This window comes from Onychomys torridus, chromosome 11 (assembly GCF_903995425.1).
Source record: "Onychomys torridus chromosome 11, mOncTor1.1, whole genome shotgun sequence".
NCBI lineage: Eukaryota > Metazoa > Chordata > Mammalia > Rodentia > Cricetidae > Onychomys > Onychomys torridus.
Window position 1 is genome coordinate 27402701 of NC_050453.1, and position 25298 is coordinate 27427998.

Below are 25298 nucleotides of genomic sequence, written 5' to 3' on the forward strand. Positions count from 1 at the left end.
GCAAAACACCAGTGCACATAAAATAAATTTTTTAAAAAGATTGAAAAGAAAAAAAATGTCTGCCAATGTCTGATTAAGTACAAATAGGAAAGGCTTTACAATTTAGAGAATGATGTAAATTGGCAAAATAAGATCATTGCTCCAAAAACTGAAGTTTGTAAAGGGAAGTTTGTCCTGACTGCCTGTTCCCAAATATCCCGCATCCACTTCCCAAATTACCACACAGAGGTTTATATTAATTGTAAATTCTCAATGCTCGGCCAATAGCTCAGGCTTATTACTAACTAGTTCTTCCATTTTAAGTTAACCCATATTCCTTATTTATACTCTGCCACATGGTGGTACCTTTATTAGCATGGCACGTTCATCTCCTGCTCCCTCTGTATCTGGCTGGCTACTCCTAACTCTGCCCTTCTCCTTCCCATCACTCTTAGTTTGGTTGCCCTGCCTATACTTCCTGCTTGGATACTGGCCAATCAGCATTTTATTAAACCAATTTGAGTGATGAATCTTTGCAGTGTACAAGAGGATTATTCCATAGCAAAAGTTGACTGTGAAATATGAACAAGAATAGTGTACCACATGGCAGCCACTAGGAGTTCATGGCTTTCAGATGGATAAAACAAACCCACAAGATCTTAATTTGTGCCAGCCACACTTTACCTGTTCTGTAGCTTCTGAGAATTAGACCTAGGATTTGGACAAAGGCATAACTCTAAAATCCATGCATTTTTCATTTTACTGAATTGCTCAACCTTCAGAGATGAAATATTGAAGAATAACTTGGTTTTGCCTAGATGGTTGTGACACTCTTGGAGATTATATCACAATATACCCAGCTCAGGTCAGGAGAATTTGTCACCAATGTACTGAAAAACAAAGGAAATGGGCTTCCCCACCTCATAACACTTTAAATTTGTCTTCACTTTAGCATTGTACTTCTTTATGAAATGATAGTGTTGAAGTAGGAAGTTTTGGGTTTAGACTAGAAAAGGTGAAATCAGAAAGCCTCTGTAATAGTCAGGTTTTATTCAGGCTGTATAAGAAATGCATCCACGTAGCAGGCTTTCTTGGACTGTGAACCCACGACAGGAGACTTATTATGAATGCTCAGTCTTAGTGTCAGCCTTAGTTTAGGCTTGTCCCACTAGCTCTTATAATTTATTTTAACCTGTTTTTCTCCATCTACATTTTGCCTCGGGACTTTTTAGTTTTCTTTTATTCTATATGTCCTACTTTCCTGCTTGCTGGCTGGCTGGCTGGCATCTCCCTCTCTCTCTTCTGGCAAGCCTAGATTCCTCCTCCTACTTACTCTCTCAGCCTGCCAGCCCCACCTATCCCTCTACTGTTCAGCTGTTGACCATTCAGCTTTTTATTAGACCTTAGGCAGGCAAGGTGAAACAAATGTAACACATCTTTACATAGTTAAACAAATGCAAAACACTTTCACTAAAGTATTACTCCACAGCACACCCAGTGAGCCTGGAGATCTTGCTCTTATTCTCCTCTCACTATAGACTGCAGGCTCAGCAAGTCTCAGCAAGGATGACCCAGTGTTGGTCTTTGGAATACTGGCTTCCCTCTGTGGAGCACTGGAACTAAGCAGGTGGCAACAGCAGCTTGGGGGACCTTCTACTGTTACAATCCTTATGCACGTAGTTCCTAGGCATGCCTCTAGGTCAGTGCTTCTCAACCTTCCTAATGCTGAGACCCATTAATACAGTTCTCATGTTGTGACCCCAACCATAAAATGATTTTTGTTGCTGTTTCATAACTATAATTGATAACAGTAGCACAACTACAATGTAAATATCTGTGTTTTCTGATGGTCTTAGGCAACCCCTGTGAAAGGGTTGCTCGAACCTAGACACCCCAAAGGGATCATGACCCACAGGTTGAGAACCACTGTTCTAGTCCTTGGCCCAGGGTGAAGACCCTTGATTTTAAAGAGGGCAGCTCTCTCGAACTCTCCTAGCAACGAGAGACTGTTTCTCATTTCTGCATCCTAACAGACATTGTCCTCCTGCCTCAGTTCTGCCCTCTGCCTCTTGCTGTCTCTGCCGCTGCCACCTTCCTGCCCTGGCCTTCCTCACACTGCAGCGGCTGCCACTTCCCTGTCGAGCAGCCGGCCACCTTACCCCTTCAGTGGCCGGAGCTGCCAGTCTGTGCTGCTTTCTCCCTGCCACCAGCTGTACTCACATTGCCAAAAGTAGGCCAGACTAGGGGGGAGACAGCTCTTATTGGGTGTAATGATGTGGCTCAGGAGAGGCAGCAGAGTGTCTCCCCACCTCACTCTGTCCTGGGTAGTATGTCCCAAAGATTCCACAGCCTCTTAAAACATCACCAGCTGGGGACCAAGTTTCAAGCACATGAGCCTGTAGGGACACTTTACATCCAAACCCTAATAGTAAGGAATTAGAAACATTTGTACTGAGGATCCAATGATCATGCATGCCCAGTAGAAGGCACTCAAGATCAGAGGCTGGGCTCAGGCTCCTACAAGGTATGGTAGAAAGCTTGGTGCTACCTGCTGGTGTAACCTAGCAAAAGGCAGCTGCCAAGTTATCTGTGTTCTGCCAGTGTGCCCAACTTCCCCTTTTCATCCCTAAGATGCTCTTCCACCTTAATCCAAATAGCCTTAGGCCAGAGAGACAGCTCAACTTGTAGAAGCATTCACCACCAACCTGACCAACGAACGACCTGAGATCAATTCCCTTAATCCATATAGTGGAAGGAGAAAACACCTGGGTGGCCTCCTGTCCTCCACACTCATGCCCACACACATCCACTTACACAAATATAAAAAGCAATCTATTTCATCTCTTAAGACTTTATTTCCAGTAGAGTTTTTTGACATGACATACATACTCTGTCCAATTAACTAACACCTGTTTGGCTACTGGGGACTTGATAAGTGGCCAGAGCAACTCATGCTTTTTACTTCATTTTTATCGAGCTTAAGTGGTTATGTGGCTAGCAGCTACTGTACTTACTTAGTACTGAGTGCCGTTCTCAACTCCAGCTGCCTACTCAACTCACCTGGGAACCTTTTCAGATTCCAGATGCCCAGATCAATTACATTAACATCTCAGTATTTTAAATGCTCACTAGGCAGCTCTAATGAAGAGCCGAACTTGAGAACCAGTTCTCTCCAAGCACCGCCTGGCGAACTACAATGCCTCTGACTCAACTGAGGCTCTTAACTGAAATGCAGATCTGATTGACAGGCCTGAGGTAGATTGAGAGCCTGAAACTCTTAAGCAGCAGGTGCTGCGGCTCCCTGGGACACCGAGCAGCATCTGCTCAAGCACTCAACACTTCAAGCCCAGTTAAAGAGACAGTCAGCAGGTACACAGTTTCAAGTAACAATGGAGTCAGTAACAGGGATGTGAGAGGTGTATGCTGGTTACCCTACCTTGGAACAAATGTTAGTTTGTGGTAGTCTTTCCTTTTTTTGGTTATTTTTATTTTTGTTTTTCAAGACAAGGTTTCTGTGTAGTCCTGGCTGTCCTGGAACTCATTCTGTAGACCAGGCTGGCCTCGAACTCAGATCCACCGCCTCTGCCAAGTGCTGGGATTAAAGGCGTGTGCCATCACTTCCTGGCTAGTTTGTGGTTTTAGGGAAGGTGTAAGGTGAATTTCTGAGAAACATGGTTTAAAGTTAAGTGGGAACAGCCTGACAGAGAAAAAGGGGAAAGCAGCAGGAAATGACGCTGCATGTGGCGATAAGACGTGTAGGCTTTCTCCTAACTGCCCCAGAAGCCCCAGCAGGCCTGGGCAAGAGCACACTGTAATCTGACCATGAAAAGCTCCCTCACTACTGTCCAGCTGCTTTGTCAACTGTCCCCCAACCTTGAAAAGACAAATAGGCCTTTGTATAAGAAAAAAACAAGGATTCAAAACTACTTCAAGGCAAGCACCAAGAAAGGCTGACTTAACCATTCCTGTGCTGACAGTCCTAAGTCACCTGAGCATGGACAAGAGACAGAGGCCCAGTAGTGACAATCATTATCTCTAAATGCCACTTTCACTATGACTTAACTAGTCCCCAGAAGCAGCTGTAACTCTTCCGGGTAGGCCACAGCAGGGAAGGACGGTGTTACAGCAGGTTATCATGCCTCAACTTCCCTCTGTCTGTCCTGTGCTTTCCCCTGGCCCATACAGTCTTTAAGATGTGAGGAGATTCAAATTAAGACTGCAAAAAGGCCGGGCAGTGGTGGCGCACACCTTGTAATTGCAGCACCTGGGAGACAGAGAGCCAGCTGGATCTCTGAGTTCAAGGCCAGCCTGGTCTACAGAGCGAGATCCAGAACAGGCACCAAAACTACAGAGAAACCTTGTCTCAAAAAAAAAAAAAAAAAACAGAGACTGCAAAAACATCAACAGTGTGATTGGTTTCAATTCACTGTCACAGTAGCATACAAGTCATTCATGTATTCTAATGGTTCTTGTGATATTGTGCCTCCCAATATATTGTACACCTTAATAAACTTATCTGGGGTCAGAGAACAGAACAGCAACTAGACAGACATAGAGGCCAGAAAATGGTGGCGCACACACACCATTAATCCTAGCATTCTGGAAACAGATCCATCCAGATCTGTGAGTTCAAAGCCACACTGGAAACAGCCAGGCATGGTGACACACGCCTTTATTCCCAAGAAGTAATGGAATGCAGGAAGCAGAAAGGTATATAAGGCGTGAGGACCAGAAACTAGAGCCTGTTAAGCTTTTAGGCTTTTAAGCAGCAGTTCAGCTGAGATCCATTTGGATGGGGACTCAGAAGCTTCCTGTCTGATGAAACAGGATCAGCTGAGGAATTGACAAGGTGAGGCAGCTGTGGTTTGTTCTGCTTCTGATCTTTCAGCATTCACCCCACTACCTGGCTCCAGGTTTGTTTTTATTAATAAGACTCTTGAAGATTCGTGTTACAGGCTGTCTTCTGTTGTAGGACAGCAGGCTGCAGTGCAAGGACCAGGGATGAGGGTTTGCTGTGGAGTAACGGGGTGAGGGGGGTTTGCTGTGGAGTAACGGGGTGAGGGGGGTTTGCTGTGGAGTAACGGGGTGAGGGGGGTTTGCTGTGGAGTAACGGGGTGAGGGGGGTTTGCTGTGGAGTAACGGGGTGGGGGGGTTTGCTGTGGAGTAACGGGGTGGGGGGGGTTTGCTGTGGAGTAACGGGGTGGGGGGGGTTTGCTGTGGAGTAACGGGGGGGGGGGGGTTTGCTGTGGAGTAACGGGGTGGGGGGGTTTGCTGAGGCATCAGCTACCTTCTCTCTAGTCAGGTTTTTCAATGAAGTGACAAAAACTCAGCTTTTGTGAAGGATTTATTATGCATGTGTATGACACAGGGGCGGGCACACCACCTTTATGTGGTGCCTGGGGATAGAACTAAGGTCATCAGGCTTACCAACTGAGCTAACCAAAAACAAACAAAAAAAAAGCTTTTTAAATGCCAATGAATCACTTTTTCTACAAGTATTAAGACTTTTCTGTCTCAAAATAAAAAACTTTCATTAGCAACCCAAGAAGAAAGGCATCTTTAGAGCAAACTAGAAAGTTGCCATTGTTGGTGGGACAGACATGTACAAACAGAGCTGTGGCCTACCTGTTTTGAGTGGTGTGTTACTGGGGTTCACAGACCTCATAGGGACTTGTGGGAAGAACAAATTCCCTGGTTAGGGTCTGAAAGGCACTTGTGCACATTTGCAATTGGCAAGGATGACTGCAAGATAGAGGGCAATACTGACCCATTCTCTCATCCTGAATGACCCAAAGCCTGAATGGAAGAAGCTATTCAGTTATACAGCTGTCAAGACAGCCAGCTCACTCCACAGCCTGGCCACGTGAACAGGATTCACTGGTTTTCAAAAGGTGACTCCACATCACCCATCTCCACATACACCGTCTTCAGCTGTGAATAGTATTCAATTGTCACGCGGCCGTTCTCTCTGCCAAATCCTGAAAAGAGGAGACGGGGTCAGGGTAAGCTGGCCACTACAGTGGTCTGAAGTCACACACTGCTTCAAAGGCAGGCTCTGCTGGTCAAGGTGGGAAAGCATGTCCTCAAACCAGTTCTTCTGTGGAGCTGAGGCCACAAGCGTTAGGAAGTACACAGTCTCATTTCTTACGAGCATGGAGTCCTAACCTCAGGTGCCTGCTACTCTGGGTGAACATCTGAAAAACCTTCAGTCTCTTTAAGGAAACACATTAAAGGCAGGCGGTATAGCTCAGTGGGTAGAGTGCTTGCCTACCAGGCACAAAGCCCTGGGTTCCAGCACCACATAGCCTGGGCATAGTATCACCCACCTGTAATCTCAGCACAGACAAGGAGGCAGAAGGGTATGTTCAACTCTGCTCCACTACATAACGAGTTCAAGGCTAAGCCTGGATACATGAGACTGTTCTTCCTCCCTGACCCCAGCCCTGCAAAAAACAGAGCAGCTCATGGAAAGCAGCCTCCATACTAATCCAGACAGCCCTGGAAAGCAGTGTTCTTTAACACTGGACTTAGTAACAAGATTTATCAACCTTTAAAATGTGCAAAGAGCAGACTTTCACTTCCTTGATTACTCAGGATCCCCACGTACTGCCCAAAGCCTAATAATGTGTGGAAAAGACAGCACCCTATCCTTGGACTTCGTGTTGTATCCTGGTCCGAGCCATGGCTGGCTAAGCATGAGGCCAGGCCTTCTGCAGATCTAACCATCTCTCTCATCACACACTGTCACTGCTGTGCTACTCAAAAAGGAAAAAAAAAAAAAAAAGAAAGAAAAGGAAACTGGCCTCAGGGCCCCTAAGGCCTAAGCCCTGTATTGAAGTTAGCTACTAATAAAATAGCACCTTGATGTCGACTTGCATCATGCACGTGTACAGCTGCTCCGTGTACCACACTGAGATGTGGAGGACTAGTGGGGTATCATTGGGGAGTGCAAGGATAATGCTAAGTATCAGAGAAGACTGTCAGCCAGGCGGTGGTGGCGCACTCCTTTAGAGCCAGCACTCAGGAGGCAGAGCCAGCCGGATCTCTGAGTTCAAGGCCAGGCTGGTCTACAGAGCGAGATCTAAGACAGGCACCAAAACTACACAAAGAAAGCCTGCCTCGGAAAAACAACAACAACAACAACAGACTGTCAACACCCACCATCACATCACATCAGTGCTCCTAATGTTAAGGTGGCCAAAGACTATGGTTTAGACTCTCAAAATTGTGTTCAAACCAATTTTTAGGGAAAAAAAAAATCTGGGAAATAAATGAATACAGGTACCAGAATACAAAGAAAGAGCCTCCAAGTGCTGACCTCAAACCCCTGACACACCAGACTACACATCTGTGGGGACAGAAATGAATGAGCAGTAGTCACTTAGGGGAGCATTCTGGTGCCGTGCAGAAGACAGATGACGAGAACAGTGGTAATCTCAAATTAAGACTTTATAAACTTGGGCCCCAAAGACAAAAACCCACTAACAGAAGCTTTCTGGAATATGACTGTAGAAGCACTAAGCCCCTACTGATGAGCATACCTGATATGGATCCCCTGCAGGAGTGTTTAATGCTCAGAGCAATCAATCCAACACTAAAGAAAATGCAATGCTACCCACAAGACACACCTTGACATTTAGATCAGCCATTCACAAGCCATACTACACAAGAGAACTTCCTGGAGATTCCTGGCCCACCTTCCAGTGAGGCTGGGGAGGACTGGAGCTATGCTACTAACAGGCTGAGAAACACTAGTGTAGCAGTACTGGCTAGGATGGTATCCCTGGAAAATCTGGTTGGTTTGAACACTTCCGCCTCCTCACCTGACTTCTTATATCCACCAAAGGGCAACTCCACTGGACTGACGTTGTAGTTGTTAATGTAGCACGTCCCCGCCTGAAGCTGAGCCGCCACCCTGTGAGCCCGCTGGAGATCCCTGTGAGGGAAAAGAGTACTGGTTAATCACAGTTCAAGCTAATTTCACAAGAAATGTCAGAGTGTAAATTTGAAGGACCTTAAAGCCTGCCAAACTGTTTCTTCAAACTGTTTAAAACACTTTCATCACCCAGGCAGAAAAAGAACCAGATTTAAAAATCTATAAAATGAGCAGCAACAAGGGTGCCACTACTCAACGGTGTTGGAACAACTACTCCTCACACAAAGCTTTACATAAAGGTGGAGCCCTTACACCTACACAAGCATTCACTCACACGGAAAACAGATTTGAAAACTATACCACTATCAGAAGTACAGAAATACCATCTCCGTGATCCCGGATTAGACAAAGCCTCCTTAAGTATGACCTCACAGCCAGGAGGATGCTAAAACTGAAACATGCTAACAAGGGCTGATACAGATATGGAGAAATCAGAGCCTTTTATGGTGTGTATATGTTTGTAGGCACGTGTGTACAATAGCACATGTGTAGAGGCCTGAGGACAACTTTTGAGTCAGGTCAAGGCCTGCCTGGGCTACAGAACTATGTCATGGCCGACTTTGGCAATGTAGAGCACCTAACTCAAAAAGTAAGCCAGGTGGTGGTGCTGCTGCTGCACGACTTTAATCCCAGTACTCAGGAGGCAGAGGCAGAGCCATTCGGATCTGTGAGTTTGGGGCCAGCATGGGCTACAGAGTGAGTTCCAGGAAAGGTGCAAAGCTACACAGAGAAACTCTGCCTCAAAAAGCCAAAAATAAACAAATGGTAAAAAAAAAAAAGGCTGGTGATGATGGAGATACACAGCTCAGCATAGGATGCTTGTTTAGTATTGTAAGGCCCTAGGTTTAATCCCACACACACACACACACACACACACACCCACACCCCCACACCCCCACACCCACACCATTTAACCCATTCAGTCTCCAAATCAGAGCCCCTCCCAATCTTTTTTCAGAGCCCAAAGGGAAGCAATCACATGAGGGCCAGCTTCAAAGCACTTCCATGGAAAGAAAACTCGGGCCTGCCTGCCTTCCCAGGTGTCTGCCCCCAAAGGCACAGCATCTGCCCATGGTATCACCAAATGCTCTGCACTCTCGGTGAAGCCTTGGAAAACCACTTTCCCAAGGCCAGGGACTAATCAAAGTTCACATACTACCTGGAGATTCGCAGTCTTTTTTTCCTTCTTCTTTGTTTTGTTTTACTGCGGTCTCACTATGCAGCTCAGGCTGGTCTTAAACTTATATATAGTCCACCTGCCTCACTCAGCTTTCTGATTGCTGGGGTTATGGACATATACCACCACATCCAGATTGCTGGGGTTATAGGCACGTACCACCACATCCAAACTGTTTTCAAAGTTGTTTTGCATCAAAATCATTTTGTAATCTCTATTATAGTGGTTAACATTTTATGTATGAAGATATTGATGCTGGTATCACAATATTTAAAATTGGAGCAACATCATAAATATGCAACACACTAACAAAGTCTATGTAAGTTACAATGCACACAAGTTAGGAACTACTACATTGCACTAAAAATACTGTATTTGAAGAACAATGTCCAGTATGTATAGTTAAAAGTTTTTAAATTTCTTGATGTGAATGCTTTCAATATCTAGCTCAAAGCTTTACATAGATCAGAGTCTTTAATAAAGTTTAGAGTTCAATTTAAACTCCACAGCAGTGTAGGGTCCTCTGGCCATTAGTGAAAATCTTCTGAATTAGGAAGCAAACAGATTTAGAGGGGTGTACCTCGATTCGGTCTTCAGCATCATCAAACAAATACAGAGATGCTGGTGGCTCCAATGACAGCAAAATAAGGAAGAGTAAGAGTGATCAGATACCCAGAAGACACCAGAGGCTGGGGGCATCCCGATCCACACACCTGGTAAAGACGCCAGCCGCCAGTCCGTAAGTGGTATTATTGGCCCGCTCCAGAACCTCGGCTTCATTTTCAAATGGTAAAATAGACATAACTGGTCCAAAGATCTCTTCTCTCACACAGGTCATGTCATCTCTGCAATTAGCTACAACATTCAGAATGAAACCAATGACGGGGGGGGGGCATCGTCTCATTTACCAAAACACATTATCTGCAGTGAACAGGGGACACGGGACTTTAGGGGAGAAAACTTCAGAAGGGTAGAGCCACCGTGAATATTAATTAGGCCTTCCTTTTTGTGGCAATGTGGTAATGCATATTAGAGGGTCATCCTCTATGTAATTCCAAAACCTAGAGTTCCTAAGGAAGTATCCAGTGAGGGAAACAGGTTTACTTACAAACATCTTCACCAATATTACTTACAATGATGAAAAAAGCAACAAGCTAAACATCCAAAGAGGAAACAATCTCACAAACTAAACATACCCTAATGATGAACTGTTATAAAGCTTCTAAAAGCAATGATTTTGAAGAAAACATAAGTAGATGCTCATAAAATACTCGCTGAAAATGACCCAAAAATACATCCATCACATTTCTGTTAAAATGTTACATACAGTGTGTGTGTGTGCTGTGACAAAGTATATGTGTTTATGTACACATGTGTATATATACGTATATGTGTGTATATATGTATATATATTTGCTTTGTAGAAATGTACTTCAATGTTCCTGGAAATAACTAATTCCCTAACATTAATTCACGCTTGAGATTTGAACTCAGAACTCAGAAGCACCAGCACTGAGCCCAGTGAGGGGCAAAGGGGGAACGCTCGCCTGCACTTTTTCAGCAGTGCTGCATAGGAACAGAACAGCCTGCTTTGGACTGTTAGACACTCCGGCTCATTATAGCCGGAGTCTGAAAAACAGCTTAGTCAAAAAAATAAAATAAGATCATGGATTTACAAAGATGACAGTTCTAGAATCTCTTCAGAAGTGGAGGTGAGGGGGGGATGGAGGGAGTGGAGGCTGCAGCTGGGCTGTATTATGAGAGAAGAATAAATTGGGGGGGGGGGAGGGAAACAAAAATCTCTTCAGTGGCAGGTTAGATGCTGCCCTGTACATAGCACACGTTATTGGTGCACTACGGACACCTGTACTTCCAGGACAAGAAATAGATTGTATTCGTGGGTAGTCTATCCTGTTCTAAGTCTTGGAAAACTAATAATCCTCATGTAAGTTTTATTTAATTACTCAAAACAATAACCCAATCATCTGAAACTATTTTATCAGCTTACAAAGGCTGGGGACACAAATAATTCTGAGTCATGAGTTTTACGCTGGAGAGCTGAAGGGAATGGGTATAAAAGGCAGCAGCATGCCTGTCTGAAACACAGACTAGTCCTTAAATCTTGAGCAAGATAAAGACTGACTCTGAAGTTAGTCCTAAACTTCCTCGTGCATAAACGTGAACTGTGGGTTTGTTACAATGCACATCTCTAGGCCCCAGGCTCTAGGAGTGACAGTCAGAGGTCTACAGCAGGGACCAGAAATCTGTCTGGACAGGTTTTCCAAGTCTCACATTAGAATACAAGCTAGTTTCCAGCATCACAAGAGTAAAGGGTTAGTTCCCTCCTCTTCGCCTAGCTTCACAATCTGCATAAAGTCTAATTGTAAAATGCATGTTTCTGGGTAGAAAGTCTATACTAGTTAGAAATACATAAAACACAACAAAAGGCACCTTAACCTCAGCATTCTGAGAACTCACCATGCACACTTCATTCCTTTTGCTTGTACACATACCTGCTCTTCAACAGATTGGGGATATCTCATACTTCACTGTCTAACCCATATATAGTTCACTTAACAACATAGAAGCATTCCCTATTTGTTACTCATTCAGTTACAACTAGCCTAGTCCATGGTATGGATGTTAGGCTCATAGCTTTTCAGTGTCAGTGGTTATTTCCTTAAGCTGTTGAAAGGTAACACCACTACCAATAGGGCCACGGGTGGAATCAGCTTAACTGCTAATAAGGAATGTGAAATGTATAGGTATTGCATAAAGCCTGTAAAACAACCAATATTTGGATAAAAGGTCCTAACAAAAAACTGTAAATGAGATGAAAGCGGTGTTTAGATGGGCACAGTGGTGCTCGCCTTTAATCCCAGCACTCAGGAGGCAGAGACAGTCAGATCTCTGTGAGTTCAAAGCCAGCCTGGTCTACACAGAAAGTTCCAGGCCAGACAGAGTTACACAGTAAGACCCTGTCTTAAAAATTAAAACAGAAAGAAAAGAAAAAAAAAAGCAGTGTTTATAATAATGGGTACCTGCTGTGGATATTGATCTGTGTAAATAAAATTCTGATTGGCCAGTGGCCAGGCAGGAAGTATAGTTGGGACAAGAGAGAAGAGAATTCTGGGAGGTGGAAGGCTGAGGGGTTGGGGGGAGATATTGCCAGCCAGTCGCCATGACAAGGAGGATGTAAGGTACTGGTAAGCCACGAGCCACGTGGCAAAGTATTGATTAATAGAAATGGGTTAATTTAAGATAAAAGTAGATAACAAAAAGACTACCACGGCCATACAGTTTCTAAACAATGTAAGTTTCTGTATGTTTACTTGGTTGGTTCTGAGCGTCTATGGGCCTGGCAGGTGAGAGAGATTTGTCCTTACTGTGGGCCAGGCAGGAAAACTCTAACTACAGGCACCTCTGAGGATGGAAGGAGGCAAGTGGGTTTGAGAAGGATGCCCATGTATTCTTGGCTGTCCAAAGTAGACTTTTAAAAGTGAAACGATGTACTAAAATTACATCTGATAAATTGGTTTTGTTATACTGATATGTTATAGTTCAAAGGAAAAGCATGCTTTACATTACTGAGGAGTTTGTTTTTGTTTTTTGTTTTTTTAAAATCAAACATTTATTTGGAGCGGTGTTTTGTTCTGTTTTAAAGCTCATTCCAAGAGCCTCCAGTACATAAACCAATACATATGGCCACCCTAGTGGAGGGGTACCTAGGGAACTTCAAAAATAATGGAGTTCTACTTCTTATACCTGGGCAGTGGAACCATTCAATCTGCCCACCCTTACTCTATGTTACATAGTTCATACATACACATTTGTAACTATCTACCATTTAATTCAAGTCATTTAAAAGCAAAAAAAGACTTACTTAAAATGCAAGGCATCATGTAATATCCATGTTTTAATTTAGGATCTGTTGGTACATACAGCTCTCCACCATAGAGCACGGTAGCGCCCTAAGTGAAAAAGAAAAAGCAGGCATCTTCTGTATTGAACACACAACCCTGTAGGTGTCCCACAAGGCAGAAGGTAGCCTGAGCAAATGCACAGCATTTACCCTCCCGAAGCAGAACATCATGGACAGTAACCACCAATGTAGATGTAGAAAAGGACGTGGGGCAGGGAGCCAGGACATAACCCTCCCCTTCCGCCCCAGCTTCCATTCACTTCTCACCTGCTCCTTTGCTGACTTTATAAACCCAAGGACTCGTTCCAGATGTGGCCCATTGATGAGTGGGCCCATCCTTGTATCTTCCAGAAGGGGGTCTCCAATTTTTATCTTTTCAGTCTGCTCCACAACTTCTTTTGTAAATTTATCAACAATCTCTTTTTGCACAAACACTCTAGTGCCATTACAGCAAACCTAAAGACACAAGACATAAGTTTGTGTATGGGATGGGAAAAAAAAAATGAGGAAAAAACACCCAAAACTTTCAATGAGTCATGACCCATTTTTTTGCTGTTTTATTTTATGTATACTGATGTTTTACCTGCCTGTCTGTGTGCCTGGTGCCTGTGAAGGCTAGAACGCAACGGAGTTCCTGGCCCTGGAGTCACAGATGACTGTGAGCCACCATGTGGGTGCTAGGAATCGAACCCAGGTCCTCTGCAAGAGCAGCCAATGCTCTTAACTGTTGAGTCATCTCTCCAGACCCACAGTGCATTTTTTTAAAGAATATTTTCCTTTCTAAAAACTGGCCATAGTAATTAGGAAGGACCACATATGATTGGGGACACACATCCCACAGGTATAATCTGCCCTTTAACAGAAAGGTTGATTCTTACTGATTAAATTGTCTTAAGACCATTAAAGGGCCACAGGATCAGAACCCACTCTTACTCTCCTGCAGTTCCAGCTGCTCACTCAGAGGGGAGAGTGGGAGGCGAGAGTGGACCGAAAATAAAATGGGGTTAAGAGTTATAGTCTTAGGGTTGGGGATTTAGCTCAGTGATAGAGTGCTTGCCTAGCAAGTGCAAGGCCCTGAGTCAAAAAAGAAAAAAAATTAAAAAGAGCTGTAGTCTTGAGCCTAATTTTGAAAACATCTGAGTTAGTGTCATCTCTGGAACTGTACATCACTACTTACTCGTTCTCACACAAATGAACATGAGTACTATTCAAATACCACACACACAGTAAGTCGAACAGAGAGCTAGGTCCCAGAAATAGAAGATCCCTATGAAGTTAAATGGCATGATTTCCAGGATTATTAAGAGAAAAATGGTGCTTCGAACTTGATACCTTCTGTGAAAGAAAGTAGAGGAAATAGAAATACACATATCTGGGCATTTTGTTCTAAGAGCAGAATGGGAAATGAGTCAGAGTAGGAGGGAGAGATGGAACAGGTAGGAGGAATGAGGAGTTACAGTTCTGAGTGTGGTTCTTTAAAAAGAAAATTCTGACGTTTGGAACTATGTTCATATTTTGCCTGATCAAAACAGATTTTAAAAATCTTTATAGGACAGAGGAGAAGACACCTCAAATGAAATACAAACAGAAACCAAAGGACCTGCTATTCTAACTGAACATCCATAGTGAAAGCAGGGGACGATAGACTAGACTAAAGTAACTTCTGAACATAGCATTCAGTCTGTACAAGAAAAAAAAAGGCTGGGTAGTTAGTAGTGCCGCACGCCTTAATCCCAACACTTCACACAGAGGCAGACGGATCTCCGACTTAAGAGGTCAGTCTGTCGGGAGGCAGAGCTAGGCCTGGTCTACAGAGCGAGTTCCACGGAGAAACCCTGCCTAGGGGGTGGGGGTGAGGCAAGAAAACCACAAACCAGTGTGCAGCTATGTCTCACACACACAGACATGCATGCCCTAGCCCTGGCCGGAGAACTATGAGCAACATGCACACCACAGCAGCAGTCAAAAGCCTGGCACCGAGACCTTAGTGGGTTTTCCCCTTGGCAGTACTGGGGATTAAACTCGGGGTCTCAACAATGCCAGGTGAGTGTTCTAACCACTGAGCTACACCTCCAGCCCAAGAGCGTGGTTTCCAGATCTCACCACTCACTGAAACCAGGGCTGACAAATGGCCAATTCCAGAGTTCAGGTGGAAGAATGAGATGCGTCTTAGAATACCTCAGTGTGTCAGAAATCAAAGAAGTCACTCAGGTTAAAGAGTCCAAACCAGGCGTGATGGCACATGCCTGTGATCCCAGCATCTCAAGGACAGCCCAGCTATACAGAGACCTTGTCTCAAAACAACTCATAATGTATCCACTGATTAGCATGATATATGTATCAAATTATCACATGATACCACAAATATTATTTGTTACCCTGCTTTTTTGGAGATGGGGTATCCCTGTGTGGCCCAGGCTGTCCTGGAACTTCCTCTGTAGACCAGGCTGGCCTTGAACTCAGATCTGCCTGACTCTGCCTCCCAAGTACTGGGATTAAAGGTGTGCGCCACTACCATCTGGCTACATTTTTTTTTTTGCTTTTGGAGAAGACCCAGGTTCAGTTCCCAGCACCCACACAGTGGCTCACAACCATCCCTAACTCCAGTTCCAGGAGACCAAACTTCTCACTTGTTACCTCTCTCCATCAATGGCTTCAATGGATTCTTTTGTTTCTGTGGTGTTCTAGATTTCACCTCAGACCCTATGGTAGGCAAGTGCTCTACCACCATACTACAGCCTTAGTCCCTTCAGCTAGTTCTTGTCCCAGAAGAAAGAAAATTATTATCTTTTAGTAAGATATTAGTCAAATAAGTGGCCAAGTTTTAGTAAGGGCTACAGATGGAAAACAGTAAAAATCAACAAATTAACACCAATAGAGTACTAGTCACACTATGCTTACATGAAAGAATGTGGTTGTTACCCACACTGAAGTGTTTGATAGTTAGGACCCTTGTGTCTACAACTTTCAAATAGTGGAGGAAAACTTATTACTTTTGTATTTATATATATAAACAAATTGAGAGAATGGTAAACAGATCAGTTTCTGCAGCAGTTCTCATTCTGTGGGTCATGACCCCTTTGGCAAACCTCTATGTCCAAAAATATTGACATTATGATTCATAACAGTAGCAAAATTCTAGTTATGAAGTAACAATGAAAATAATCTTATGGCTGGGGGGATCACCACAACAGGAGGAACTGTATTAAAGGGTCACAGTGTTAGGAAGGTTGAGGACCACTGCATTAGAAGGATGAAGTTCAAGGACCCATAGGAACTCTTTGTACTATTTTGTTCACAACTATAATGTAATTGTCATTGTGTCTAGAGTGTCAGCGTGCTACTAGCTGGAGAGGAGGGGCTTCCTTCCCGGCCCTTTCAGGAAGAGTTTGTACCTGGCCTTGTGAGAGGAAGTTGGCCACCAATGCCCCCTTCACAGCGTTCTCCAGGTTACAGTCTGAGAAGATGATAAGAGGAGATTTGCCTCCAAGTTCCAACGTGACGGGTTTGATTCCTTTAGCTGACATCTCCATAATCTACAGGACCAAATAAGGCACACAGAAGTTTAGCAAAAGTTAGCCTGCCTGCTAGGTCAGCTCTGAATCTACCACAAGGTCATTTTGGTCTGACAGAACCCGGAACCTGTTCTCCTGTGTACTGGGCCCTTCATCCACTTAGACTATTCTTTAGGGCAAAAGCTTCTGAGAATTTTCAGAACTTCACTTCAAACTCTGAAACAGGAGTTCATTTAAAACATATTGACAATTCACAGGATTCTTTTTTTTTTTTAATTTTTTTTTTTTAGATTTACTTATTATGTATACAATGTTCTGCCTGCGTGTACATCTGCAGGCCAGATGAGGGCGCCAGATCTCATTAAGATGGTTGTGAGCCACCATGTGGCTGATGGGAATTGAACTCAGGACCTCAGGAAGAACAGCCAGTGCTCTTAACCTCTGAGCCACCTCTCCAGCCCAATTCATAGGATTCTTGCAGCTGGGAATTCTTTTCACATTTTTATGCTTAAGGCTGTTTTAGAACTTGGAACCTAAATCCAGGTCAAAGTAAAGAATCTGAAGTGACCTGAGAGAATATTCCTTCCTCTGTACAATATAGTTAACTCACCAAACAAGAGTCCAGTGCAGCCCAAACCCCAATCCATCATACACATCATCTCCTGAGGCAGGAGAGGAGAATTTCTGCCCCACCTGACCCACCACAGACCACCCACACATGCCCTCTCCCCTCTCTCTTGCACAGAAAAGTAGACTCTCCTGGCCCATTCCCAATGTAAACTAGGAAATTCAAAGTCTACAGACTACATAATGGGCAGGCATCAGCTTTGGCAGACTTAGGCATGTGTGTTGAATGAAACTGATCTCATCTGTACCTTCGTGCCAGTGGGCACGCTTCCAGTGAAGGAGACTTTGGCCACATCAGGATGCTGACACAGAAACTGGCCTGTGGCAGCTCCCCCTTGCACCACGTTGAAGAGCCCAGGAGGCACCCCAGCTTTGGTGTAGATCTCAGCCAGGAGCAAAGCAGACACAGGCGTGAAGGGAGAGGGCTTAAAGATCATGGCATTACCTACAGAAAAGCAAATACTCCTTTTGGACAAGACTAGACAATTCCAACCAGTTCCTGCTCTTCCAAATTCACCAAAGATGTTATTAATAGAAATGTCTGGGACGGAAGCAATGGCTCTGTGGTTAAGAGCACTTGCTGCTCTGGCAGAGGGTCTGGAATAGGTTTCCAGTATTCAAAGGATGGCTTATAACCAGTGCTAATTCCAGATCCAGGAACCTAGCACCCTCCTCTGGTCTTTGCAGATACTAGTGGTGCACATGGTGTACACACACACACACACACACACACACACACACACACACACACAATATATATATGCGCAGGCAACACACTCATAAAAAATAAAGCTAAAATTAACTGTTTTAAAAAAGGACATATTTTGTTTTCCCACATTGGGTTATCATGTATCAAGGTCTTTGTACATGGATTATCTCAGTTAAAGCTTGCAACTTCAGTGTGAAGTAGGGATAATCAGTCTAATGTTATAACAGTTACAAATGAAGACCAGAAACTTTCATTTCAACACTAGAGTGCTGAATCAAAAGGATAGCCTAGACTACACAGCCAGTTCCTACATCAGAAACAAATTGGATAGATACAAAATAGAACACCAAGGCATGACCTGTGTGTGCAACCTAAGCGTTAAATCCCTGCAGAGGCAAGGCAAGACAGGAACAGGCCCACAGGCTGAGATTTGACTGCCCCAAGGCAGATCTTTCTGTCTGTGGAGGGGTTGAGGATGGCTCACTGTGGAAGAGTGACTTATTCTTACCACAGGCCAAAGCAGGAGCAGACTTCCAACAGGCAATCTGGAAGGGGTAGTTCCATGCTCCTATCCCCACACACACCCCGAGTGGCTCTCTTCTGGTATAGCCAAAGGATCCTCCTGGGAGTTGGATGTGCTCTCCTGGGGATGGAACAGAGTAAGAAATGATGCAAGTCTATGTGTCCCACAATTTCACTACACAAGTTCATCTTAGTCAACTTAAGTCTCTAAGAATCTCTTGCAAGGGCTGGAGAATGAATCAGTAGTGAAAAGCCCTGGCTGCTCTTCCAAGAGACCCAGTTCTTACTACCCACATGGTGGCTCACTGCCACCTGTTAATTCCAGTTCCAGGGGATCTTACACCCCCTTTTGGCCTCTGCAGGTACCAGACATGCAAGTAGTACACAATATACATGCAGGCAAGTCACCCATACACATAACTATAAAAAATAAGCCAAGGATGGTGGTGCATGCCTTTAATCCCAGCACTGGAGAAGCAGAGACAGGTGGGTCTCTGTGAGTTCCAAGGCCAGCCTGGTCTATATAGCAAACTCCACGCAAGCAAGCCAAGGCTATATAACAAGACCCGTTTCAAAATTAAGTAACATCCTGGGCATTGGTGGTGCACGCCTTTAATCCCAGCACTCGGGAGGCACAGGCAGGCAGATCTCCGAGTTCGAAGCCAGTCTGGTCTCCAAAGTGAGTTCCAGGAAAGGCGCAAAGCTACACAGAGAAACCCTGTCTCGAAAAACTAAGTAAGTAAATAAATAAACAGCATTAAAAATAAACAAAACAAAATCTCCTAAGTGCTACTGTGGGAGTTTGTAGGAGTTCAGCTCCTTTCAAAGGGCTCTTAGGTGGAGGAGAGAGGGAAAAGAAAATATCAGATAGACAGACCTAGATGACAAGGAGAAAGACAGACACTGGATAGCTTCGGGAGGGCTGGGTCAACACTCAACCACCTCCAGGTTTATTCAAAAGGGCTTTTTCTAATATGCCAAGGGGCAAAAGACCTCTCCCCTTGGCAAGATCAAAGCACACCATACAGCCAAGTGTAGACCCTTCCCAACACCTGGTAAACATGTGACCTGTGACCAAATCATGTCCTTATGCATCCCTGCTGGGTAAAGCAGGCTCAGATTCTCTGACCCTGAATAATTTGGGACCCCACACTACTGAGTAACTTAGATAAAATATGGAAATAAGAGGACAACTCATCAGCAGGGGAAGTCTGAGAACTCCAGAACCCTGGACTGCTCACTTACTACATGTGGCTCAGGTAGGCTCTACCAACTATTCAATATGGACTGCTGGAAAAATCTGTTTGGGATGTTTTATTTACCTCAGGCTGGCCTCAAACTTACTACGTAGCTGAAGATGCCCGAAACTTCTGATCTTCCTGCATCTGCCTCCTAAGTGCTAGGATTACAGCTGGGCATCACCACACTCAAGAGTATGCAGTATTGGAATTAGACCCAGGGCTCCATGCACACCAAGCAAGCACTCCACCAACTTAGCTACATTCCTAGCCTAGCCACGAACTGGATAACAATGGTAAACATGATGTGGACTCTTACAAACTAGTGTTTCAAACAAACCATTTGGTCTAAAGCTCAAGTTCAATGCTGGGTACTTTTCATGTACTATCTCTTTAAAACAACCCAAGAAATTAGGTGTTATCCTCTCTACCTTAGCTAAGGAATGAGCAAGTAACTTAAGCCACCCCCAGTAGGTAACAATGAACTTAAGACTGCCCTTCTCCACCAGAGCTCACCTGCCATGGATGCAGCCAGGCCTGCATAGTATTCCAGGCACTGCCAGGAAGTGTCAACATCCTGGCGGGCCTCAAATACAGACTTCCCATTGTTGATTGTCTCCATGGTGGCAATTGCATCCTTCTGTTCCTTTGGGAAAAACAGAAAAAAAAAAATGGATTTAATACATATTATGATGTCTCCACACAGCCAGTGCTTAAAAAGAATGTCACTCAAGTTCTAAGCCTAGAAAAGGCTAGCACAAGGAAACTTGACAGAATAATGGTGCAGCCCTGGAAGATTAAAAACCTGCTGTCACACAGAAACTCTCGTCTTCCTTTCAAGTTCATGAGGTGACAAAGATTAAGATCACAACCTCATTTCAGTGTAAGAAAATGAAAGTTGAGGACTAGTGTGTGTGGGGGGGGGTGTAAATAAGAACATACCTCTGAGCATGTACTCTGACATTTTTGCATGGCCCAGGCTATCTGAACAAAGAACATGGGCAGGCTAGCTGAAGAGCAAAGGTCATGGAAGACAAGTGCACGCCCTAGAGGCCTCTGGAGCTATGATGTCTTTTCCTGGAGTCAACCGTTTATATTCCAGGGTAACGCCTGTAGTAATAACTGGCCCTTTCCTCTCAGTCCCAGAGACTTGCTTGATAAGCAATTAATCTCAATAACCGCCCCAGAAGAGGATGAATACAATCGTAAGAAACATCCAGGCTGGGCAGTGGCTGTGCACGCCTGTCATCCCAGCACTCGGGAGGCAGAGCCAGGCGGGATCTCGGTGAGTTCGAGGCCAGCCTGGGCTACAGAGTGAGATCCAGGACAGGTGCAAAGCTACAGAGAGAAACCCTGTCTGGAAAAAAGAAACATTCAGATACACTAATTCCCCTGTGGTACAAACCACTGCACCTACAGGCCACTACATTTTGCTGTAATAAGCCTTTTTCTATGATCTTCAAAGCCTTGTGTGTTCTATCAGAATACATGTGTGCACTGATACATTGATGTGTGAATACACACACACACATACATATACACATATACATACATATACACTCTTGCAAGTGGGTTAACTCTCATACCTTCAAGGTTTCTCACAGCATATTTACAACAAAGAAAAAGGAACCCTACATTCCCAAAGATATCATTCATGTTTTTTTTAATTTAATTTTTTTTTTTATGGTTTTTCAGGACAGGGTTTCTCTGTGTAGCTTTGTGCCTTTCCTGGAACTCACTTTGGAGACCAGGCTGGCCTCAAACTCACAGAGATCTGCCTTTCTCTTTAGAAAAGGATACCTGTGACTCTGAAATGTTCCTAGGCAATTAAGGTAGAAAACAAACCTGAAAGGTAGGCTTAAATATCATCAGAAGGAAAAAGAAAAAAAGAAACAAGCAACACCCATGTCGGTGAGATGGCAGAGTCAGTAAAGCACCTGCTGTGCAAGCGTGAGGACCCGAGTTCCAATCCCCAGCTCCCACATAAAAAAGCCAGCCATTCCAGCACCACAGTCATATCCCCAGCACTAGGGAGGCAGAGCAGGCAGATCCCTGGAGCTCAGTCAAGCCAAATTGATGAACTCTAGGTTCACTGACAGACACTATCTCAAAAATAAGGAGGACAGATCAAGGAAGACACCGGATCTTAACCTGTTCACACAACTGTACATACATATGCATATACCCACACAATTATGTACACATACTACACAAATACAACTTTAAGTAAAAATAATTTAAATTAAAAAGTAAGCGACCAAGAACACGTAATTCAAAACAATTCAGGGGGGGGAAAGCACGCCCAGAGAGCCGTCCAAGAGCCAAGGTCCCACAGAGCACTAAAAGGATACTTGTTTTACATACCAAGGCGAGTGTATGGGAATGTGTCTCCTTTCCACAAAAATATCACAACCTAAAGCTGCATCAGTGTTAACTGCAACTACCCTCAGAACAGTGTGTGTGTTTGGGGGGGGGGGGGTCTAGAAAGGAATATATTGATACACACCTTTATCATCCGAGCTGCCTCTAAAAGGACTTGGGAACGCTCCATGCCAGATTTTTTACTCCAGGTTTTAAAAGCAAGCATTGCATTTTTAACAGCCAAATCTACTTCCTTTTCTCCTGAACACTGTAAAGTAGCTATCACTCTGCCTATAAAGAAGCAAGAAGTCAGTTTTATCTCAAGAAGTTGCAACACATTTGAATTCTTTCTTATCAACATTCTCTGGAGCTGGGCAGTGGTGGCGCACGCCTGTAATCCCAGCACTCGGGAGGCAGAGGCAGGTGGATCTCTGTGAGTTTGAGGTCAGCCTGGGCTACCAAGTGAGTTCCAGGAAAGGCACAAAGCTACACAAGGAAACCCTGTCTCGAAAAAAACAAAAACAAAAACAAACAAAAAAAAAAACAAAACAAAAAAACACATTCTCTGGGGGATCCCTTTTGACCATGGTCTCATTTAGTTCTTTTTTGTGACCAGGAATCCCTTTAAAGTCCAATAAGGTTGCAAGTGGTACACAACACACATGCAGGCAAAACGCCCCCACACACATGATTTTAAAAGTAAAAATAAGGTAAGTATGGTAGTACATGCCTCAAATCCCAGCTTCTGGAGAAGCAGAGATTTCTACGTGGGTTTCTAGAAGTTCAAAGACAGCCTGGTCTATACAGCGAACTCCACACAAGCAAGCCAAGGAAGGCTACAGAACAAGACGCTGTTTCAAAAATAACATTAAAAAACAAATAAAACAAAATCTATGTGCTACATACAGGGTTAACTTCGATAAAATATGGAAATGAGGGAGCAACTCAGCAGCAGGGGAAGTCTGAGGACCCTAGAACCCTGGACTGCTCACCACATGTGGCTCAGGTGGACTCTACCAACCATTCAGTATGAACTGCTGGAAAGATTCGTTTGAGATACGTTTCATTTACCTTAGGCTGACCTCAAACTCACTACGTAACTCTCATGATTCAAAACACACAGCTGAGGACGCTCCTGCAGGCCCCAGGTCTCCAAACTCAAGATATCCACAGCTCCCCGCACCGGACTCCTCTGCTCCAGCCTTGTAGCCAACTCCTGACCTCCACCCGACTCCACCTCCCATACATCTACCAGCTCCCGCTTTTCCACAGGCCTCCGCAGCACTCTGTGCTCCATGTTGCGGCCATGCATGTCCAGCAACCCTTTGCAGAGAGCTCGGAAGGAGGACACGGGGCAGCAGACTCGGTGCACAGGCCCAAGGAGGGCCCACCGGGAGGGCCCACTCCCTCCGCATCCAGCCCCGCGCCCGGTTACCAGTGGCCGGCTCGAACGCCTTCTCCGTGCCGCAGCTGTCCGCCGGCTCCACACGGGCCCCGCCGCGGTAGTTGAGCGGCTGCAACAGGACGAAGGTGCCAGTGCTCATGGCGGCGACCACAGAGCGGAAGAGCGAGGTCTGCTGGGGCCGGACTGCACAGAGAAACATGTGTAGAGTGCAATGCACTCAGGGAAGCCCTAGAAGGTCGTGCGCGGGGAGGGGCGGGGTCGCGGGGGCGGGACCGGCGAGGGGCGGGGCCGCGGAGGGGCGGGGCCGATGGAAGGAGGCGACCCTGGGCAAGTTGGGACCGCCAGAGGACCGAAACTGGGGAGGTGTGGGCCGTGAGTGGGAGGGCGATCAAGGTAGGCCCCGGAGAGGCCGCTGGGAGGAAGGGGCAGTGGGAGGGGCAGGGCCGTGTGTGGGCGTGGCCACGTGTGGGCGGGCCATGGGCGGGGCGCGGGAGCGAATTGCGTGGGAAGGCGAGCGGTGGGCCTGGGGGTATCTTGAGCCCAGTTAGCATAGTTAAGGGAAATTGAGGCTGGGTGAGGGCTTCTGGGGTTGGGGACTGGGAGACCTCTGGCCTAGCTGAGAGCAGCGAATACCATACCACCACCCAAGTCCTCCATTCCAGATCTCCTAGAAGCTCCAGGGAGGGGAATGAGACTTCCTGTTGAGCCTGCCTGCAGGGTTTCGCAAAATTTCTTTCTTTCACCCACACAGCACCGGCACGGTCTTGGGAAATGTATTCTTCAGATTTAGTAAACTTTTGGTCAGTTTTTCAGCTCCAACCGCCTCACTGTCCTGCCAGTGATGGACTGTATCCTCAAACTGCAAACCAATAAAAATCCATAGGTTGAGGGCCGGGCGGTAGTGGCTCACACCTGTAATCCCAGCACTCGGGAGGCAGAGGCAGGTGGATCTCTGTGAGTTCGAGGCCAGCCTGGTCTACAGAGCTAGTCTAGGACAGGCTCCAAAGCTACAAAGAAACCCTGTCTCAAAAAACAAACAAAAAAAAAAAATTTCAAAAATCCATAGGTTGAAAAAGTAACTACTACAGGTGAGCTTGTTAGCAATACCCTGCAAAGCATTGAGGAATGTTGTTTGCTTTCACTCTTTTCTCTTTTGGGGGACCCGCCACCCAGCTCCCAAATAAATCACACATGGATGCTTACTCTTAGTTGCAAATGCATGGCCTTAATTTGGCTTGATACTAGCTAGCTTTACTTAACCCGTTCAAACCTTTGGCCTCAGGGGCTTTTATCTTTTTCTGTTCCTGCATACCTGTATTTCTTATTCCATTGCTGGTTGTGTAGCTGGTTAACTGACCCCTGACGTCCTCCTTCCTCTCTCGTTCCTTAATCTTTTCTCCTCTCAGATTTTGCCTTTTATATTTTTTCTCTGCCTGCCAGCCCCACCTATCCTTTCTCCTTCCTTGCTATTGGCCAATTCTTTATTAGACCATCAGGTGTTTTAGACAGACACAGTAACACAGCTTCACAGAGTTAAACAAATGCAGCGTAAACAAAAATAAAACACCTTAAAATAATATTCTGCCACAGGGTAAGCCACAGAGGTTCATCCTGAGAATTCACAAGGAAGACCGTGAGCGCTCCAAGAGCAACAGAAGAGAAGCATCCTTCTGTTGACAGGCAGGCATTTGGGTAGAAAGATTGGATGGGGGAGGGGAAAAAGGAGCTGCAGAGAGATGGCCTACCCAGAAGGTTACTTAAAGCCAAGCTGGGAGGGGGCACTAAACTCCTCACTTCTGTGTTTCCTCCCTAGATAACTGGACATAAAGAAGAAATAAGACTTGATCACCTTCCCATCTCCAAACCTCCCAAGGGGAAAGTCCTTGAGAATCCATCTTGTCATTTAA

The 25298-nt window shown here is 45.1% G+C and overlaps 1 protein-coding gene across 1 annotated transcript; it reads right to left on the bottom strand.

Moving 5' to 3' along the window:
• Window positions 1–5305: 5305 nt before the first annotated feature.
• On the bottom strand, window positions 5306–23808 carry Aldh9a1 (aldehyde dehydrogenase 9 family member A1). Its single transcript, XM_036202885.1, has 11 exons — window positions 23422–23808; window positions 22132–22277; window positions 20142–20271; window positions 18374–18508; window positions 17405–17601; window positions 16410–16550; window positions 13282–13470; window positions 12976–13063; window positions 9806–9947; window positions 7803–7915; window positions 5306–5957 (listed from the first exon to the last, which is right to left on the bottom strand). Exons 1-11 carry the CDS (start codon window positions 23588–23590, stop codon window positions 5854–5856), a joined length of 1554 nt encoding a protein of 517 aa, XP_036058778.1. The 5' UTR covers window positions 23591–23808; the 3' UTR covers window positions 5306–5853.
• Between the last annotated feature and the right edge of the window lie 1490 nt (window positions 23809–25298).

What these genes read in the sequence shown, in the direction of transcription:
- Aldh9a1 (XM_036202885.1), bottom strand. Translation starts at nt 23,590, where the DNA reads ATGTTTCTCTGTGCAGTCCGGCCCCAGCAGACCTCGCTCTTCCGCTCT. An exon ending in TGCTCCTGCTTTGGCCTGTG is followed by an intron (nt 17,602 to 18,373) that starts GTAAGAATAAGT and finishes GCTTTTCTGTAG; the next exon opens with GTAATGCCATGATCTTTAAG. An exon ending in ACTTCCTCTCACAAGGCCAG is followed by an intron (nt 13,471 to 16,409) that starts GTACAAACTCTT and finishes TTGTGTCTTTAG; the next exon opens with GTTTGCTGTAATGGCACTAG.